Consider the following 13,688-nt stretch of genomic DNA (forward strand, 5'->3'; position numbering starts at 1 on the left):
TTTTATATTGATATATATATATATATATATTCATATTAGTAATTAATTAATTCAAAATAATAAATAATTAAATAATCTGACCGCCTCATGTATAGGCGGAGCGGTATTGGACCGCCTACCGCCTAGGCGCCGCCTAGGCGGCCGCCTCGACCGCCATTTAGAACACTGGGCTCAACCCTCTGTTGAGCAAGCCGAGGAACCTATTCAATCGAACCCATCTAGAGAAGAAGAAGAAGTTATTCAAGAGCCTGTTCAAGCTCTTATATCGAAAGAAAGAGAAGTTGTTGAAGAGCTTGTTCAAGCTCTTGTAACTCAAGAAGAAGAAGAAGCAGTATAATCTCCTATCGTCAGAACAGAGGGATCTTAAGAAAAAAAGGTTGAAGTCAGTCAGCCTGAGGTTGTCAGATCAGAGGAAGAACCCTCAAAAGACAAAGAAGCTGAGAAGAGTTCCTCATCTGAGGGGGAACAAGATCAAAATGCTCAAACTTTCAAGCCTCTACCATTTCCCAATATCAATGTTGCTAATGTTTATGAGAACATTCTTAATCCTTATCACAGTTCAGGGAACTTACTCGAAAGGATTAATAGGGCAGAGAAGGAGCTGGAAGAAGAAAAAAAGATAAATCTGATAGTGAATCAGAGAAGGATGAACCTGAGCATTCCATGCAAGTTCATACCAACTTCAGCCCTATTCAGATCGTTGCAGCAGAATCGCAAGAGAATTCATCGAATGAAGGATCTTCGGTTAATGGTACAAAGCTCATTAAGTCGATGTCAACATTGTTATCAACACTCTAGAAAAATGTGGCAGTTATGCAATCTAACATGACGAAAATTATGAAGGCCCAGACGGAAGACAAGAATAATTTTGCTGATCTTGTTAAAACTCATAATGAGTTGGAGCTAACATTGAAGAAAAAGACGTACGAGGTTGAAGTCTCCAATACGAATTTTGGAAGGTTTGAAAAGAAACTCTTCAGTCGACAATCTGAAATGATGAGCCTTGAAAGACAGATCAATCTTGATAATCAAATAGAGGTTATGGAGGTAATGTGATTGATTCAAAATCATCTGGTTGAAATTCAAGGCAGTATGAGAAGAATAGATGCTGAAAGACTAGAGTATGTTGACTCCATCGCAAGGAAATTTCAAGCTGAAGAGAATGCTAAAGCTGCTAAGAAAGAGCAAAATATCATCACTCAGAGAGAAGCTATTAGAGATATAAGAGGTGACGGTACTACAACCGGCACCAGATCTAAACGAATGCCAACCAATGATGAAAACCCAAGGCCAACTAAAAGAGGCGGAGGCCGAAGCGGCGGTGATCGCGGAGGCCGAAGCAGCGGTGATCGCGGAGGCCGAAGCGGCGGTGATCACAGAGGCCGAAGTACTGGTGATCGCAGAAGCCGAAGTACTAGTAGCAATCGTGGTGGGCGAACTGGTGGAAGTGGTCGTGGTGGACGCGGTCTTCCTCCGTTCCAAAACCTGCTAACTGGTGAAGGGATGAGTGGTGAAGGATTCACCTATCCAATTGATCCTCGAGTGAAAAGGGAAGGCCAATAATCTCTCCTCCTTAAACTATTCTTATGTTAATTTATGATTTTGGATTCCTAAAACATGATTTATGAATATTGGTGGTTTTGAAAAGTTTCTATGTAAGATGGATGAACAAGTTTTACTTCTTATTTATATGATGAATGTTTAATTTGTTATCTATGCAAAGGTTTTAACATCATCATCAAAAAGGGGAAAATTGTTGGTCAAATTATTTTGACTGAGTGTCAAAGTAGTTTGACTATTGGAATTTTGATGATGAATGTATAGTTAAAACTCAATCTATGCGTCTAATTGTTTTTGGTGCAGGTGTATAAAAAAAGTTATATTAGACTTGATCTTAATGAGATTCATTAGACCGATTTGGCTTTAGATGCACGAAGTTAGACGTGCAGTCTAACTAAGCGGTGTTAGACGTGCAGTCTGACTAAGCGGTGTTAGACGTGCAGTCTGACTAAGCGGTGTTAGACGTGCAGTCTAACTAATGGAAGTTAGACGTGCAGTCTAACTAGCGGAGTTAGACGTGCAGTCTAACTAGCGGAGTTAGACGTGCAGTCTAACTAGCGGAGTTAGACGTGCAGTCTAACTAGCGGAGTTAGACGTGCAGTCTAACTAAACGGTGTTAGACGTGCAGTCTAACTAATGGAAGTTAGACGTGCAGTCTAACAAATGAAAGTTAGACGTGCAGTCTAACTAGCGAAGTTAGACGTGCAGTTTAACTAGCGGCGTTAGACGTGCAGTCTAACTAGTGAGAGTTACACGTGTAATCTAACTCCTTCAGATTAGTCTGAAGGGATATATGAGTTAGACGTGTAGTCTAACTAATAGAAGTTAGACGTGTAGTCTAACTAATGAAAGTTAGACGTGTAGTCTAACTCATTCAGACTAGTCTAAAGTGATTTGTAATTAGACGTGAAGTCTAATTCTATTAGACCAGGTGGATGATGCCATTAGACGGGGACGTCTAATTTCATTAGACGAGGTCGTCTAAGTGAAATACGTCTATTGCTAGGCTTAAGTAGTTTCTTGAAGCTAGCACCCGTCTACCCACGATCAACTAGTTGTACGCTACTCCTGCTCCACTTTCCTATGAAGATCAGTACGACAGCCAGTTGCAACCAATTGATTAATGCCACGTAAGTAAATATTCTTCTCACTACTTGTTTTTGCAAGAATATCCTTGAAGAATATTTGACGCACTACCAGATTGGTACGGCCACAATCCTAGTGCTTAGAGTCTGATGTGTACTATGGAGGCGTTCCAATGGAAGCTCGCCACGTGTCATTATGAAGATTCGATCGTTGGTACCTACTCCTATTTAAAGATTCTCAAAGACAACGGAAGAATCATCGATCTATTGATACTCAGATTATTCTATCTTAACTATCAGCTGCTTTCTTGTTTTTACTGTGTGTTAATCAAGAGAGTTAGAATCAAAGCATTGTATTAGCTGAGTGATATTCTTCATATTGTAAGTTGAATAGAGCCTGTTCTGTTCAACAGTGAGCTAGTAGTGCAACTGTATTTGATTCGTTGAAAGTTTAGTGAATCCTTCCGGTGGTTGGAAGAAGGGGTAACGTAGGAGAGTTAACTCCGAACATCCATAAACAAACTGCTGTGTTGTTTCTTTCGGTCATCTTTTCATTCTTAGTTCTTAGCTTCAAACTCAAGCAAACATTTCCACACTTGAATCGTTTAAGAGTTTGCAAGAGGTTGCGCATAATAGAAAGTGATTTAAATCCTTAACAGGATTTCTATCAAATCGTTTTTCCGAAGTCGTCATCAATAGCCAGACCCCCGTCTCTATCGATTATGCCGATCCTATCAGATTGTAATCCATAGATTTAAGAACGGAGATATTTGTCGTTGTCCTTTGATGCCCTTTTTATATTTTCTACATGGCAACTGTCAAATCTATTTTGTTAATACGTGGCAGCGGTACATTTGTCGTACGCCTGGTGTACGGGGTAGTGCGCCTGAGAATCAAATATTAGTTAGTGTGTGGCGTACGAGATAGTGCGCCTGGTAATCGAATATTTGTTCGTACTTGGTAGTGCGCAAACGAATGGAATATAGTACGTTTTTATCGTATTAAGATAACGTGGAACTTGACTTATATCGAGCTCTACTGATGAGCTACCATGCTGATAGTGTACTCAGCTGTTGACGCAACACAGTTGTGGGCGCAACCCTGCTGATTGGACTACTCAGCTGTTGGCGCAACACAATTGTTGGTGCAACCCTACTAATGGCAACTCAACTGTTAGAGTGACTCTACTGCCAGCGAGTCTTCAACTTTACCTGCGCATACACACAATACTGAACTTAGTTTTATTTTTTCATCAAAGCCATCATAAAAACTATGTGTGCTCATTTTAATTATCCTAAGTTCATTTTAATCAATGAAACTGTTTTTCTTAATTTAACTTAATTAACGATTTCCCTTTTAATCTTAATTCCCGTATTTTCCCTTTTTAACTTAATTTAACAGGCATACCGTACCTTCTGACATACGATAAAAATATAACTACTACTTTAGATGTAGCTTACTAGTAAGACTTTTTGTCATACATAGTTGTTCCAACTTTATCCATAACCCAACAACACTCGTCTCCTTCAGAACATCTTGTAAAATATTGTTCGATAAATGTAGATGTATATGAGACAATGACTTACGATCCTTTCTCTTTTTCTCTTCTGTTGTCCATGAACTGGGCATTTTATCAAACCTTAGTAGAGTTTCGTCCAAATCCATCTGAGTGAGCAATCTAAGCATCTTTATTTGCCATAAAGAAAATCTAGTGTTGTAATCTAGTAATGGAATGTCGTACTTCATACTTGACATCTCCAAAAATAAATATAGTCTCATAATCAAAAAAAGCTCAAAGTTTTGATACCAATTATTGAAAACTAGGATATGAATTAGAAACTAATAAGATAAAAAGAGATGAAATATCAACTAATAAAACAAGATAAATAATACAAGATTTACGTGGAAATCCAAGACAAGAAAAAATCACGGGTAGAGGAAGAAAAATTCACTATGGTTAAAGTAGAAAATTACAACTTAAAAAGAGAAGAATAATTATGACAAATATTTTGTGTGTGTGAATAATGTGAATAAAACTCTAACTAAGACCATATATTTATAGGTCACATAATTTGGTCTAATGGAGCAAATATCAAACATTTAGGATATTATATTATATTATATTATCGCAAGTCCAGCCCCAATCAAAACTCATATGAGTCACCATAATCTAACAGGATTTTATATACCTAAATTGGTTGTAAAGGAGGCTCTCTCAAATTAACTCTTGGGATGGAACATGAACATGCATCACTTTATTTTTAATAGTTCGAACTCTTAAACTAAATCTAGGAGGTTGACGTTGGTGATATTTGAAAGGTATAGGTGTTATATTGCACCACGAACTTGAGTCAACTATTTGAATTAACCACAACCTTAAGAATAAATTTATTAGTGAAGTGTGGTCAGTTTGAATCTTATTTGTCAGCCTCCATTGTTTTCAAATTTCATTGAATTTTAAAATTTTGATTAATGATTAGTTTTTACATGAAAATAGAGGACTCTGTGGCCATTTGAAGTCGGGGCAAAATATGGATACATTCTGGATTTTGAGTAACTAACTAAAGAATAATTTGGCCATGTTCTTCAGCAAACTTAGACACTGGTAAAGAGAGACGATCGTGAAAATTTGAATTTCCCACCAAAATTAAAAATAAGTCTTTGGAGCATTTTTCTAAAAAAAATATTAGAGTCAATTTTTAATATTTTCGATGCTCCGAACATCATGAGTGGGCTATTTTTTGTGCAAATAACACTTTTACGAAGAAAAAAAATGATTTCAATTGGCCTTTAGGGCAGGTTTTATTTTTCAAAAATGTTCAATAGTAATATTATACTTAAAAATACACATTTTTTGAATTGATCGTTTCCATGGAAATGTCAGAATGTTATAATTATGAGAAATGTGACGTTTGGATAAGAAATTGTAAGTGCAAATGAATTATTTAATTTAAATATTCCGATCTAGTCTTCGAATATGAATATCATGTTAGACGAAATATATTTATTTTAATTATTTATGTATAAAAATAAAGTTTTATAATATGTATTAATTTATTACATTAAATTGAAACAAATTTTAACTTTGATTTCTGAATTTGTCTTGGAAATTTGAATCAATGAATTTTTCATACATATTTAAATTAGGAATTGAATAAATTAAATTTGAATTTAATCATAATATGATTGAAATATAAATTGATTTAGATATTATAATTGTATATATAACTGAATTTTTTAACACATTTTTGTTTAAAATCCAAAAATAATATATATTTTGAATCACCTCAATCTTATTTTTCGAAAATAAAGATTTTAATACATTTTCTCAAACATAAATTCAACTATATTCAATTTAAATAAAGGTAATAAAATGGAATAATATTTACTTAAGGAGCAAATTTAGACCTAACTAATAGTTCAGGGATGGATATAAACATTATCCCTAACAAAAAGGGTTATGCTCTCATTTAACGACTATATAAGGTTTTGTTTGTTTCAAACGAAAGTAAGTGAGTGTAGTGTACAAGACGGCGATTGATTAGGGTTTTGGAAACAATGGCTTCTTTTAGGACTCTAACGTCTGCAATCTTTGAGGTCTTAATGCTTATGATCGGCGCAAGAAGTTTTGGAATGAGCACGGTTAGCTGTTTCTCTTATGTTGGCTAACGTTTCTTATATCATGATTCTTTTACTTTATCTCAATTTATTGAATTGGACACGAAGAAATTATGCAAATGGTGAGCTCTCATTTGTTGATTCATTTGTGTCCTAAAGCAAACGGATGATGAACGACTACCTTCACTAAGCTGGAATGGTGGCTACAGTCTTCCGTACATTTTAACTTAATCATGAAAATTGTGTTTGCTGTGTTGGTATGCCTAGATGGTACTCATACAGATTGTTTTATTAGATAATTTGTTGTTTTGTATGCTGATGTGAAGGAATCAGCAACTAATTGCATTCATATATATAGATTTTATTATGCAGCTAGCTTCCTTTGACTTGCTATTTGCTCAAAGAAAAAAGTGTACACCTTTGTTCTAAGAGATAAGTAGTAGGTAAGTGTAGAACCAACAACTCATAGACAAAAGGCAATTTTTTTTAAAGTAGAACTATTTATACACAAAGGCAAAACTGGCTAACTCACATGAGTACCTATGTTAACATGGTTAGTTTTCATGTTCACAAACAAACATTTGGAGTATATTTTTCATAAAGAAATTTCTTTCATTGTTGCAAGTTTATTTATATGATCTATTATTGTTTTCTGCTGATAAATGTAGTTTGTACATGTCAAGACTAAAAGTTCATTTAGTCAACATATCTTGTTCCTCAGGTGTCTTAAAGAAAACAAGGTGTTATGTATAGTGTCTCATAAATGCCAATTTTGAAGTGGAACATTCTTTTCTTTTTTTTGTAACGAAGCTGCCCGTCCCATACCTTTAGCGACACCTTTTAAACCTGGAAAGGGTTCTAATCCTATGCTTTGCTAGAAAGGTCTTTCATCGTCGTCCCTACTTTTAACAATGGTATAAAATATGGTCGCTAATAACTTTTAATGACAGTAAATGTGTCGAAAATAGCTATGATCATTTTCCTACTAATGAATTTGAAATGTTTTACTCTTATGCTCAAGAAATAATTGACTTGTCAAATAGGCATCTGAAATTTGGAATTGTTCAAAACTAGCTGATTTTCTTTTTTTATCCTTTTAGATTTACATATTATATTATCTTTGCAAGTTTGTTAACATTTGTGCCTTACACTGTAGATTTATTTCACATAAAAAAATACTTCGGGGGTGCGCATGTTTGAGTGCCTTGCAAATTGATTATCTATTTTGTACCAAGAATTGATTGAACGAGTTCATCAAAAGTCAATGTTTATTGTTAAATATTCTCCCTATAACCTAACATTTCATTATCTTGAAGAATTGATTGACCGAGTTCATTAAAAGTCAATGTTTATTGTTTACCATTCACCCTATAACCTAGCATTTCATTATTTGGGGAATTGTTTGTCTGTTGACTTGAAGAGTAAAAAGAATTATGAGTTATTTGAAGCACATCTCTATAGCTCATTTGTATTTAAAGCACACACTATTGTTGGAGCTTTAAAGTTATCCCATTCTCAGCTTATTGCAGCCATGGGCAGCAGTCAATTTCTTTCTCTTATTATTGGCATTAGTTTATGGTAAACTACTATTTACGTAGATCCTTATAATATGCAATTGAATGATCATATTCTCATTTAGGTCTTCATATGCATCACAGTAAATTATAACTTTATTATATTTTAATCCAACAGGCTTGACATTTCCTTGCCTCATTCATGCCAACCATGTCTATACTGTATCACGAGCAATTGCGGATGTGACTGACAGTAATGATGGTAATTCACATTTGAACTTATGCTAAGTAGTGGATTCTCCTTATATTTTGTGACATGTTTTTGTTAATTTTTGTATAAATTTCAGTGAAAGGTTTGACTACGCTACAAAGAAGATTCTCATTGTTGCAATCATTTACGGATGATCCTTGCTTTGGACTGCTGAGTCCATGGAGCTGGGTTGAATGCTCTAATGATACACCAGCACGCATAACCGCACTGTGAGTTTTCTTGCTCTTCGTTGATATAAATTCTTCTTATTTTCTTCCTTATATAGTTGGATTTAATGGACATACAGGAATCTTCAATCTGATGGTTTCACTGGTTCTTTACCGGATTTTAGCACCATGGATGCCCTCGAGACAATGTTAGATAGTTGTTCTAAAATTGCATTTATATCTCTTTTTTTTTATGATTTAAAAGATGCAATTACAAAATTAGCTTTACATTTATCTATTTTCTGTGGCAGTGATTTCAGTCTGAACAGTTGGACTGGGCCTATTCCTGATTTTCTTGGCACCTTACCAAATCTTACAACTTTGTGAGTCGTTCAAAAGGGAGAGGACAACTTGTAGTAAATGATCATCTTTTTTGAACAAAAAATTCTAAAAACGATTTTTAACCGGTTTTGCCTTTTTATCACTTCAGGGATTTGTCAAACAATGATTTTAGTGGAACAATACCAGCTTCAATCGCAAACAACAATAATTTGATTACATAGTAAGTCTAATGAGATGCTCAAATATTTTTTTGTCATTAACAGACGTTTTAAATAACACTTAACACGTTTTCTTGATTTTAGTGTCACAGTATATCCGGAAATCTTAAGCTTTCTACATCCAGCAAGAGCAATACCAACAATCCCTCAAGTGATACGACGATTGGTATCCCAAATAATGATCAGCAGCTATACACCACGGGTGCGAATAAAAAGAACAAAACAGGCGTAATTGTTGGGATTTTAGGTTCAGTATTTCTGATTGCTGGGATAGTTGCCGGAGTTCTTGCCATTAAGAACCATACCAAGAGAAAAGCTGAAGCCGTGGCTGAAGCTAATAATGCTGGTAAGCAATTTTATGAACGTGTGTTCACTTTTCCCGTTTTAGTTCGTAATCTTAGAGCTTGTTTGATGTGGGCTATTTGAGATTAATTTCAAATAACCTACTATTCAGTTAACAATTTTTTAATTAATCACGTCATTCAAACATCAAACAAAACATCCTACTTTTATTAAAAAATATGCTTTCACTATATATCATTGATGCTTTTTTACCCAAATAGCTCCAAATAACCTGATTTTCAATAATCTACATGTATGAAAATAATCATTTGGTTATTCAAATAATCCAAGATCAAAAAAGGCCTTAGCTATTCAAGGACAAACTTGTAGCTGCAGGGAAAGAAACAATGAATTTGGAGAGGGAGGAAACTAGTATGAAGGAGGAGCAAAAGTTTTATACATAGTCGGTTGATTCATAAAAAGGAAACACCTTGTTTTCGTTTGGGAAATTGTATTACTCACATATTTGTTATTTTACTTTGTGTAATCCACAAAGAGAAGTATAGGAAATGACTTCCATTCTATTCTATATACGCAATTGAACCAAATATTATTTTACATTAGTGTGATGAAAGTCGATATATTTTAATATCATGCTGCTAAATTCTTATTTTCAGCACTTTGATTGAAGTTGGGATACGACCATGGGGTTTATGCTAGTCTCCTCAATGGAACAGTCGAGATGTGTGAAACTGACCCAAACACCCTATTCCACAAAAATAACAATGACATTACATTACATAAATCCTTCAAGAAAATGACAGTTCATCTGGAATTAACAACTAATTAAATAATGAGAAATGAATAGTTGAAAGTTAATTTATGTCAATGTTAATATATTGTAGTTGTATTGAAATTTCAATATTCTATATATCTAAATCAAATCATCTATGATGAAAAAAATCTTCTTATTCATTACAAATTACAATATTTTATTCTTAGAAATTTAAAAATAAGCTTGAGATTATGCTACAATTTGTTCTTTTAATCATTCAACTTATACATTTATCATTATTTTTAAATGATAGAACATTTCTATTATTCTGTTTTTTGTAAGGACAGCCAAACAACAGTTAAACAATACATTCTATTAATTGAGTAAAGGACAGTAGCAAATTAAGTTGATATATAGCTTCTAAGTGCTAACTATAATTAGGAATAGTGATGATGTCAAGTCTGAAGACTTTTAATACCTTAAATAACCTAATTAAGGAAGTGATCATGAACATGATGCTAGCTTGCAGATGATACAGTTAGTTGTGGAACCACCCTCTAAGATATACATGTTCTTCTTAGTCCAAATAAAATAAGCCATTATTCTTAGAAGAACATGTATATGTTCCAAAATTTAAACTTACAAGCATACACTTATACATTGGATATCTAATATACCTATTAACCTTCTGAACTCTTCAACATTTGCAGGCAATACCAAGCTCATGTTCAAGGTCTTAATGCTTATGATCGGCGCAAGAAGTTTTTGAATGACTACGGTTAGTTGTTTTTCATATTCCTCTTATGTTGGCTCACTTTTTAAAAAACAATATACATAATAAACTGTTGTTTATACTCGTCAATCAGTATTATATTAAAGGGTCAATTGTATCATTGCAAAGCATAGAATAAAAACCATCAAAAATAAAACCGGATAGGGTCCCATCTAGTCCTCCAATGCATGCTTGTTTTGCCACATATTCAATAGCTTTATTCGGTTCACAGAGAAGGTAAGCAACTTCGTAACCAATTTGTTGAATCTTTCAGCAAGTTTTCCTGCCCTTGTTTATACTCTTGAAGGACATATTTATATGATGATCCCTTTCTTTATCTCAATTTAGTAAATTGGACACAAAGAAATAATGCAAATGGTGAGCTTGTATTTGTTGATTCATTGTGTCCTAAAGCAAACGGATGATGAACGACTACCTTCACTAAGCTGGATGAGTGGCTACAGTCTTCCGCACATTTACCTTAACCATGAAAAAATTTACATATTGTGTTGGTATTCCTATACAGTACTTATAAAGATTATCTGATAGGATCATTGTTGTCCTGTATGCCGTTGTGAAGGGACCCAAGCTGAAAAGCAAAAAATAGAAATAATATCAATCCATATTAACTTGTGGAAACTTAGAATGCTCTTTATGATAATTAGATTAGTATGAAAATTGTTCAATAAGGATCCTTATTGTAAGTTGATGTATTCAATGTGGCATTAACTTAGTAGATTTTATATTAATTCTGTTATAAGTTGTTTTATTCTTCAGCTCAAGAAATAATTGAGTTGTTAACAAGCATATAAAATTTGGAAGTGCTCAAAACATATTATATTATGTCTTTGCAATTTTGTTAACATTTGTGCCTTACACTCTAGATTAATTTCACATAAAAAACACTTAGGGGTGTACATGTTTGATTGCCTTTGCAAATTGATGATTGATTATCTATTTTGGGTCAAGAATTGATTGACTGAGTTTATCAAAAGTCAACTGTTTATTGTTTACCCTTCACCCTATAAGAGTAGAAAGAAATATGAGCTATTTGAAGCCAATCTCTATATCTCATTTGTATTTAAAGCACACATTGTTGGAGCTTTAAATCCTTCCCATTCTCAGCATATTGCAGTCATGGCCAACATCCAATTTTTTTATCTCTTATTATTGGCATTAGCTTGTGGTAAACTACTATTGACCTCTATCGTTATATATATGACTCATTTATTTACGTGGTTTATAACTTGCTATATTTTAATCCAGCAGGCTCGATGCTTCCTCGCCTCATTCATGCTGACCACGTCTCTGCTGTATCACGAGCAGTTGTAGATGTGACTGACAGTAATTATGGTAATTCTAATTGCAATTCATGCTAAGATCTTATCCTTTTTGGAAACTGGTATTTAGCAAAATGTGAAAGTGATTTTGTTTGTATTTGGTAATAAAAGTGTGAAAACTTGATGAAAAAAAGTTATTCAAAAAAGAATTTTGATTACATTTTTTGCCAAATAGAATTTATTTTCCGGCAAAGTAAAAAAGTAGTTTTTATAAAAAGGCTTGGTGAATATTTACGTAGTTTGGTATCGCAGATAACCCAGATAATTATCAGCAGTCAGATTACACTGGTGATACGTCGTTTGGTATCCCAAATAATGATCAGCAGCAAGATTACACTACAGGTTCAAATAAAAAGAGAAAAACGGATGTAATTGTTGGTATTTTATGTTCAGTTTTTTTAATTGCTGGGATAGTTGTTGGAGTTCTTGCCATTATGAACCATAACAAGAGAAAAGCTGAAGCCGTGGCTGAAGCTAATAATGCTGCTGGTAAGCAATTTCATGCACTTGTGTTCACTTTTTCCCATTTTAGCTCTATAATCTTATCAATTCAAGATCAAACTTCCAGCTGCAGGTAAAGAAGCAATGAATTTAGAGATGGGTGGAAAACTAGTATGAAGGAGGACCATTTTTTTTAATATATATTTGTCATTTTATTTTGTGGAATTAAGGTTTTGTAATCACAACTTGTCATATATATATATATATATATATATATTATATATATATATATATATATATTATATATATATATATATATTATATATATATATATATATATTATATATATATATATATATATAATATATATATGAAGAAAGAAGAAAGCACCAAGTTAGTAAATTAAGTTGATAAATGAAAAAAATTTAAGGAACTTGAATTCAATATAATGTGTTTTTCTAAAATAATAATAAAATTCGGGGAGAATCTATAAATAATGATACGATTGGAGATTTGATAAAGGGCCTTTACCGCATTTAATATCTTTCCTAAATTTAATTTTAATTAATTTTTTTTTCTCACCATATATAATTTTCTTTATTTCTTTTAATTAATTTTTTTTATTATATATATATTCTCTTTCATCATTTTTAATTAATTTTTTATTTATTTTCTCTATTATTATATATATATATATATTATTATCTATTTTCTTTTATCTCTCGTAACTAATTTTATTTTTATTTTTCTCTTTTCATATATTTATATATATATTACTAATATTTTATAAATATATTATTTTTCTCATTAATATTATAAAATTATGAATTATGAATAAAAAATTTATTTTTTAATGTCCTCCCACTTTGTAAATCACCGTCTCATTCAAATAAATAAATATATATATATATATATATATATATATATATATATATATATATATATATATATATATATATATATATATATATATATATATATATATATATATTCACCATTCATTATCTCTCATAAATATCTTTTATTTAATTAATTTTTATTTTATCTCTTATCATATATATATATATATATATATATATATATATATATATATATATATATATATATATATATATATATATATATATATATATTCTCAATATATATTTTTTATCTCATTTAAATAATTTATTTTTATTATATATATATATATATATATTCTCAATATAATTTTTTTTATCTCATTTAAATAATTTTTTATTATTATATATATATAAAATATAATCTTTCATATTCATTTTATTATATATTAATTTCTCTTTTCTAATTAATTATTTTTATTTTA

At 32.0% G+C, this 13,688-nt stretch overlaps 2 protein-coding genes across 4 annotated transcripts; both read left to right on the forward strand.

The window, feature by feature from the left end:
- Positions 1 to 1,092: 1,092 nt before the first annotated feature.
- On the forward strand, positions 1,093 to 1,563 carry LOC124909639 (keratin, type I cytoskeletal 9-like). The gene has a single exon (XM_047450302.1). It carries the CDS (start codon positions 1,093 to 1,095, stop codon positions 1,561 to 1,563), a length of 471 nt encoding a protein of 156 aa, XP_047306258.1.
- A 4,602-nt stretch (positions 1,564 to 6,165) lies between these two features.
- On the forward strand, positions 6,166 to 11,986 carry LOC124946078 (receptor-like protein 19). 3 transcript variants are annotated; one of them, XM_047486640.1, is made up of 9 exons: positions 6,166 to 6,287; positions 7,956 to 8,039; positions 8,125 to 8,257; positions 8,335 to 8,403; positions 8,506 to 8,577; positions 8,685 to 8,756; positions 8,847 to 9,100; positions 10,522 to 10,589; positions 11,853 to 11,986. In XM_047486640.1, exons 4-8 carry the CDS (start codon positions 8,384 to 8,386, stop codon positions 10,578 to 10,580), a joined length of 477 nt encoding a protein of 158 aa, XP_047342596.1. In that variant the 5' UTR covers positions 6,166 to 6,287; positions 7,956 to 8,039; positions 8,125 to 8,257; positions 8,335 to 8,383; the 3' UTR covers positions 10,581 to 10,589; positions 11,853 to 11,986. The 3 variants fall into 3 exon arrangements, with proteins under 3 accessions (XP_047342596.1, XP_047342597.1, XP_047342595.1); XM_047486641.1 differs by lacking the exons at positions 10,522 to 10,589; positions 11,853 to 11,986 and adding an exon at positions 9,714 to 9,838; XM_047486639.1 differs by lacking the exons at positions 10,522 to 10,589; positions 11,853 to 11,986 and adding an exon at positions 9,427 to 9,692.
- The last annotated feature ends 1,702 nt before the right edge of the window (positions 11,987 to 13,688 follow it).

This window comes from Impatiens glandulifera, chromosome 7 (assembly GCF_907164915.1).
Source record: "Impatiens glandulifera chromosome 7, dImpGla2.1, whole genome shotgun sequence".
In the NCBI taxonomy this organism is placed as follows: Eukaryota; Viridiplantae; Streptophyta; class Magnoliopsida; order Ericales; family Balsaminaceae; genus Impatiens; species Impatiens glandulifera.